Source organism: Neopsephotus bourkii, unplaced genomic scaffold, assembly GCF_033783945.1.
Source record: "Neopsephotus bourkii isolate Nb327-2 ecotype Australia unplaced genomic scaffold, CSIRO-AGI_Nbou_v1 NB_1780, whole genome shotgun sequence".
Taxonomy (NCBI): Eukaryota; Metazoa; Chordata; class Aves; order Psittaciformes; family Psittacidae; genus Neopsephotus; species Neopsephotus bourkii.
The window spans coordinates 2,823,777-2,830,866 of NW_026902254.1; the positions used below are offsets into that span (position 1 = coordinate 2,823,777).

Consider the following 7,090-nt stretch of genomic DNA (forward strand, 5'->3'; position numbering starts at 1 on the left):
TCTAATAACAAAGGAAAAAAAAAAAAAAAAAGGAAGTTTGAAATACCTATGAGCACTATTACCTAGATATGTATTTTTATTAACAGCTGTGTCCCTACTCTGGTGGGAGGGACATCAGTCACCAGTCCTGGTGGCACCCCTTTGCAGACAGCAGGCAGTCCCTGCAGGTCGTCTTCCACCGTGTCCAGCAGCCCCGCGGCCGCCCCTCGCATGCGCTCCCCGAGCCGAGAAGAAGAAGAAGACTTCCCCTGGTCACCAGCAGTTATGCCCCCGTGGAGGGTCCGTGCTGGCTGTCAGCAGCATCTTTGGGGAGCCCGAGTCCCGGCCTCTTTTCTACCGAGCCAGATTTTAGGGGAAAAGCCCCTGTCGCACCTGAAAGCTCTGCAGCCACAGCTCCCCTCTGTTAGTTTTCCAAGAAGCTCCCCAGCGATTGTGCTCGTCCCCAGCATTACTGGGGACCAGCCGGTACAGAGCTGGGGAAACAGCCAGGGAAAGAGGTGTGGATTGCTCTTCAGCCGCCCCGAGGCAGCGGAGCCAAAACCCTCAGCCCGCGGCCGGGTCTGTCCCCTCTGGCCCACTGGAGCCGGCTGGGCTCCGGTCAGGCCGATGGCCTCGCTGCCGGGGTTGTGGCAGCATCCGTCGGCACTGGCTTGCCCCGGGCACTGCGGCATCCCCCTCCCGGGCGGTCGCGGAGTGAACTCGCCCTCCGGAGGGAGAGGGGGTTTGTGTAGGGATTGCCGGGATTCTCTCCCTCCTTTAAAGAAAATAAGACTGAAAGAAACGAAATAATACACATACAAACCATAAGTTACAAAACGACAAGTCCCACCTGCGGATGAGAGTCCGCCTGCTCCCCGGTCCTTCTGCCAGGCACCGGAGTGGTCTCGGAGCGGGGGAACACCGCAGAGCGGTGCGCGGGGACGAGCCGGGCCGGGGGTCTCTGGGATGAGCCTCTTCACCTACCAGCGCCCCCGCTCGCCTCTGGCGTTGGGATCGCGGCCCTGTCGCAGCCTTGTGCGGGGTGCCCGGGTTGATGGTGTGAGGCTTGGCTGGGACGTTTCATTTGCTCCCTGGTTTACCTTGCTCCCCAGGCAATCATATTAACCCCGAGCAGAAGGAAGGGCCCGTTTTGGGGAGGCTTTCGGACAGGCTGGCAGCGGTGGCATCCCCGGTGGTGCTGCCGGGGCAGAAAGAAAGACCTGCCCTTTATTTTCCCCATCACTTAAGCAAAAGTATGGCCCCGGGCTGCTCGCTGGGGCCACCACTGCCACCACATTCAGGCTTCTCTTCAGGCCCCAGCTCTGGGGCTGCCCAGCTCCGCCAGATTCCCAGTGTTCCCCTATGCGCGGGGAGGACAATCCCAGCCGCGGGAAGTTCCCGCTCCGGTTGGGTGCTGCAGACCCAGGGGAGCCGCCGGGTTCTCCGTGCCCCGGCCTGGGGGCCACCCTCGGGGCGCGTCGCTCCCCCCACTGACAGGAGAAAAGAAGCGGAAAACTGGCTGCCAGAGCCCCAGGCCTGCCGTGGAGAGGCCCTTAACCTCCGGGCCACCTTTGCCCCCTGCTCTCCGGAGCCCCTGGGAAGTCGGGCAGGTGCTGTGTGCCTGGGGGGGGGGGGGGGGGGGCTGTGCTCCGGCATCTTCTACCGCTTCTCCTCCCCTTCTTCCCGGGGAAGCGCTGCTGATTCCTACCTGACAAGTGTGTAGGGACGCACACAAATCTCCGGTGGTTTCCTGTTTTATTACCCTGCGAGCGAGCGGGAGCTATCTAAATATAGGCAGCTTCCCTGTTGCAGTTCGTCTCCGCGCCTGTGCTAGTGTTTAATACACAAACACAAGAGCCTATGGAGACATATGCAAAGGTATACACAATTTACATTACATTTCAACAACCGACTTGCTCGTAGCTACGGCAGTTTCTCTCTCTCTCTCTTGCTCTTTCTATTGCGACCGTTTTTCCTTTTTTTTAAGATTTGAGCTTGTCCATGTCCGGATGGAAAATTATTCCCACGGCTTTTGTATGGATTTGGGGTTTGGGAGAGAGCCTGAAATCGGAACATATCGTTAGGGGCATTGTTTTCGTGTTGCATCCATATGTGCCGATGAGCTGAATGCGTGTTCGGGGAGGGGAGTGAGAGAGCATGGGTGGAAGAAGGGATTTTAGAGCCCAGGTTTTACTGATGATTTCAACTTCGAAAATCCAGATTAATTCCTTTGGTCTTGGTACAGTTCCACTCGGGTTGCGAGGGATTTCGTCACTGATAAAAGACAAAAAGCCTCAGAGCGTTTGCTTTATATTTGAAATAGTAAAATTATCAGTAAAAACAGGAATAGAAACGCCTCCCAATTGCGATAGAATCCCATTAAATTATCGATTAATTTTTCCCGATCTAGAATACTGCCGTTTCTCAAATATTGGATTTCGCCAACGGCAAACGAAGACACCCTCGATGCTTCAACATTCGATATTAAACACAATCCTAAAATTCCAAGTAACTTCACTCGGATCAACTTTTCCAGCAATTTCTATCTTGAGTAAAACGCATCATGGTTTTACCGGGTTCAAGGGAAAATAGTCCGAGGCTTTATTCTGAGCCTGTTCTCCTGTGTTACCCCCTGGGGAAGTTCTCATGACAGACGCTTTCTTTTCATATCAGGCGGTTCCCTCCAGCGCTGCATCCGACAGCGAGCACAAAGCAAAATAACAGAACACGGCGACCTACGGGGAAAAGAAGGCTTCGAAACAATCCTCTCTCTCTCGAAAGAGAAGCCCGATAGGAAGCGTAACCAGCCTCGCCTAAAGCTACCCCACAGTCTTGCCTCCCCATCCCCACCGGGGGCTACACCTCTCCTGGCATGAGTTGTCCCGTCGAAGCTGAGATGGGAGTCGGCGGCCGGTGTCTGTTGTGGGGTTGCAAACCTCACCAGGGAACACGGGGCTGCGGGCAGAGGAACTTCCCCAAGGACAAAAAAAAGGAGCAAACTGAGCTGTCTGCGCGGCAGCAGAAACTCCTCTTCATCTTCCCAGTGCTGCTGACATCCAAACATTTAATTTTTCCAGCAGAGAAAGAGGTGGGGAATGATGATATTAAATAGTTAAAGAAAGGGAAAAGAAAAAAAGGAAAAGGATCAGTCCTGCGCATCCGCCAAGGTCTTGGCTCTAGCGCACAGGACGTCTGCCCCCGGAGTGCTCCTCTCGCCTACCCGCCGGCGGAACAAAACCAAACCCGAAGCGTTCCCGCAGTGCCAAGACGGCTGATGGCTTTAGGAGCTGAGTACTCCCCCCGATCCACTCCACCCCCGAGGGCTAGATTCGCAGTCACTCGTCTCCCCACCGCTGAGCGCAGCCGGGGGCATCTCAACCTCTGAGCAGAGGCAGCCCGAGCCTGGGGACGTTTCCCCTGCGGAGGGAGAGAAGCCGGCAGCGATGGAGGATCGGAGGCGCCGGACAGCGCTGCTGCCTGTGAAAGGGCTCCGTCTTCTTGGAGAACCTACCACAGCTACCACCGGGTCCCGTCCCTCCGAGCGCCGTTGCCAACAGCACAGACTGCCCTCCTCGTATGGCCGCGCTGGCCCCGGCGGGGACTGCCGGAGGACAGCGGACTGCGGCAGGGTGCGCTGACAGCACCGCGCCGAGGGCCCGGTCTCTCCGCAGGGGCTCGGTCCAAGGGGGAGGCTGCCCCAAGCGGCTATCGCTGTTGTGTCGGGATACAAACGGCTTCGGCCGTTTTCTCCGCAGACTGCGCAGCTCCATCCTTCAGACCCACCCCGACCCCCCGGGCTCCAGCAACGAGAGAACCGCTCTCCGATCCGCACACCTTTACTCGAGCCGTCAGGGTGTTTAAACAGGCACGGCCCGTGGCAGCGGGCACTGCCCGTCCTGCACAGCGAGGCCGCCCTCACCGGGAAAACCGATCCGATGTCCCTGCGGCTCACTGCAACCCGTGCAGCCGCAAACTATACCAGCAGCTCTGCGGCTCCATCCCGGACACGCGTTAAGTAAATCCCCCAGGCGCCCGGACCGACCCGGGAGCCGGCTCCGGCGCTGTCCGTGAGGACGGGCAAGGCGGCCCTGGGGAGCCGCTGCCAGCCTGCGAGCGAGTGGGAAAGGAGGGATGTGGTCTGTGCTAGAGCCTGAAGTCAGCTGCGGGGAAAAGGTCGCTGGGGAAATCCGTGCCCACTCTCAGAAACGACACAAGCGGCAGAGCCAAGTGATAAACTAAAGTTTATAAATTAAAAAGGAAAAAAAAAAACCCAAAAACCCACCCCAAAAGTACAGCGGGTAGCTTACAAACATTCACAATTCATTTGAAGTAAATAATCTAGTTGAGTGCACAGTGTCGTTGAAAGAGAAAGGGAGGGGGTAAAAAAGAAAAAAAAAAGAAGGGAAAAAAGTAGAAAGCAAGGAGTTACCTTGAAAGAGAGTGAGTGTAATTACATTGCTGAGCAGATCTGAAATCCACACCCCTGAAGGAGAGGGCTGCAGAAGAACTCTAAAAGGCACTGATGGTATTAGGATTTCTCATTACATCGATTTCTTAAAAAGCCTGACTAGAAATATTCACATTGAATATAAAAATAATAATAACAACTTTAATACAACTGGAAAGTGCGAAAAATCCGTAACTGCTCCCTCCCCAAACACGGAAAGATCTCGGAAAAAAAAAAAAAAAAAAAAAGGAAAAGAAGAAGTCTGGAGTTTCAATGTAAGTCTCACCCTTTTGTGACATATTTATCCTTTGCCAGGGCTCATGGAGTACAGGAATAACATGGACAACAAGAGCAGGGGGGATCTGAAAGAGGCTTCCTTACATTCAGCACCATACAAGGCGCAATCAGTTTGCAACAAGTTGGAAGACCAAGGACTCAAACAGACGTCAAAAATAATCTTCCTTACAATCCACCGAGGGAGTCCTCGATCTCCTCTTTTGAGCTGTGTTTGGTTTTGCGGGTTGGTTGCTTTTGTTTGAGGTTTTTTTCTCCTCTACTTTTTTTCCTCCTCTCTCTTTGTCCCACACAAGATCGAGTCTCTACCAATCCGAAGTGAAATAAAACAAACAAAAAGTCTACACCAAATACACTGACAACATGGATACCATGAACTAGTCGTGCCGAATCGCGCAAGTCCTCGGCTGGCAGGGTGGGGACGGGGTGAGGATCGGGGCGGGATGGCCCGCAAGTCCTATGTTGGAAGAGGAGAGAGTGAGGAACCATCCAAATAATATTAACAATAAAAACAACAATAAAATAATAATAAATACTGTCCGAGGCACCGAGAGCTGCAGCTGCGGCTCTGGATTTGAGAAGCTGGCTGGATGGATGGATGAACAGGCAGATGGAGGGATAGGAGGTGGCAGAAGGGGAGATGGGTTTCCTGGCTGCCAGTGTGTGTGGGGAGGGTGCTGTGGGTTATGTTTGCTTGCCCCTCACTGGGTGCCGGCGGCTGCGGCGCAGGTGGACAGAGCCCACCCGGGCAGGCAGTAGTAAGGGTAGTAGTAGGAGGGCTGGAAGGAGAGCAGCGAGGGCGGCCGCAGCACCTCGCCAGGGTGGTACTGTCTCTGGTCGTCGCGCACCAGCACCTTGACGGCCACCTTCTTGGCGGCGGGGGCAGCGGCCAGGAGGTCGGCGGCCATCTGCCGCCGCTTGGTCTTGTACCGCCGGTTCTGGAACCAGATCTTCACCTGTGTCTCGGTGAGCTTCAGCGAGGCGGCCAGGTCGGCCCGCTCGGGCCCCGACAGGTACCGCTGGTGGTTGAAGCGCCGCTCCAGCTCGAAGACCTGCGCGTGGGAAAAGGCTGCGCGGGAGCGCTTCTTCCGCGGCTTCGGCGCAGCTGCCTCCTCCTCTCCTGGCAACAGATTCCCGCACTTGCCCGCTCCGTCCTCCGCCTCCGGGGGGCTGCGATCTGCAGGCAGGACGAGAGCACGGCGGTCAGGGCAGGCGGGCACTGGGACACCCGCATCCCCACTCCTCGGAGGGACTGCATCCGTGCAGCCGGGCAGCCTGAGGCGACGGGATGGGCGGGGAGCTGCCCACCGCCCCGCGGGCCAGGGCAGTGGGGGTTTCCCTCTCTTCGTTAAGTGCCGGGCGCCCTTTCTGGCTGGGGGCTCGGCCTAGCAAAGGGCTCTCCCCGATCCGCCCTCCCTCTCCCCGCGGGACACGTTTCGGGTGCTCTTTCCCACGGCACAGCTCGCCGCACAAACCCGCGGGGCTGGTGGAAACTGCCGATCATCTCCCGTTCTCAAATCTCCCCTCATACGCCTCCCGAGCCCTCCCGCTCCCCTCGCGCGAGTACGCTGCCGGGACTGCCCCTACCCGAGACGGCGGCCGACATCTCGCTGTCACTGAGGCCGCCGGCGTCCCGCTCCGCCGCCTCCGGGGGTTGCGCCTCCTCTGCCACCGCCGCCCGCCCGCCGCCTGTGACTTCGGCGGGGCGGGCGCTGGCACCGGCGCTCTCCTCCTCGGAACGCCGCTCGCCCTCGGGGTCTTCGCTGAGCGCAGAGTCCGAGTCCCAGCCAGCTGGCGTCCGCGGTGCCGGGACGCGGGGTGCGGGCGATGGGAGCGGCGGGCCCTCGGCGGCTCCGCACAGCCTCCAGCCACCGGCCGGCCCGGGTGGCGGCGGCCGCCCCGCGGCGTGGCGGGCGCGCTCCTCCTTCTTGTTGAGGATGGCCTGGATGGAGAAGGGCGTCAGGGCGTTGGCGCCGCGGACGGCCATGGCCCGGCGGCTGGCGGGCGGCCCCCGCGGGCTTGCAGCGGACCGCGCCGCGCCTTCAGCTGGGCGACCGCATCGCCGGCCGCGGCCGCGACGGTGCCGGGCCCTTCTCTGCCGCCGGGAGGGCGGGCGCCAGCGGGGGCAGCCTGTGTGCGCCGCTGCCGGCCCGCCCGCCCATAGGGCCGGGGCCGCCGGGGCCGCCGCTCCGCCGGGCGCCGCCGCGGGTCCCTGCAGGCGCGGGGCTGCCTCCGCCCCGCTCTGTCCCGCCCCGCGCCCGCCCTCTCCTTTTTCTGCCGGCGGCGCTGTCATCGCTCACCGCGCTGACAGCGCCGGCCCCCCGCCTTCCCATTGGGCAGCCTCCGAGCGGCCCGCTCGGCGATTGGCTC

The 7,090-nt window shown here is 59.2% G+C and overlaps 1 protein-coding gene across 1 annotated transcript; it reads right to left on the minus strand.

Annotated features, from left to right (window-relative positions):
• Positions 1-4,205: 4,205 nt before the first annotated feature.
• On the minus strand, positions 4,206-6,707 carry NKX3-2 (NK3 homeobox 2). Its single transcript, XM_061379956.1, has 2 exons — positions 6,308-6,707; positions 4,206-5,897 (listed from the first exon to the last, which is right to left on the minus strand). Exons 1-2 carry the CDS (start codon positions 6,705-6,707, stop codon positions 5,422-5,424), a joined length of 876 nt encoding a protein of 291 aa, XP_061235940.1. The 3' UTR covers positions 4,206-5,421.
• Positions 6,708-7,090: the final 383 nt, after the last annotated feature.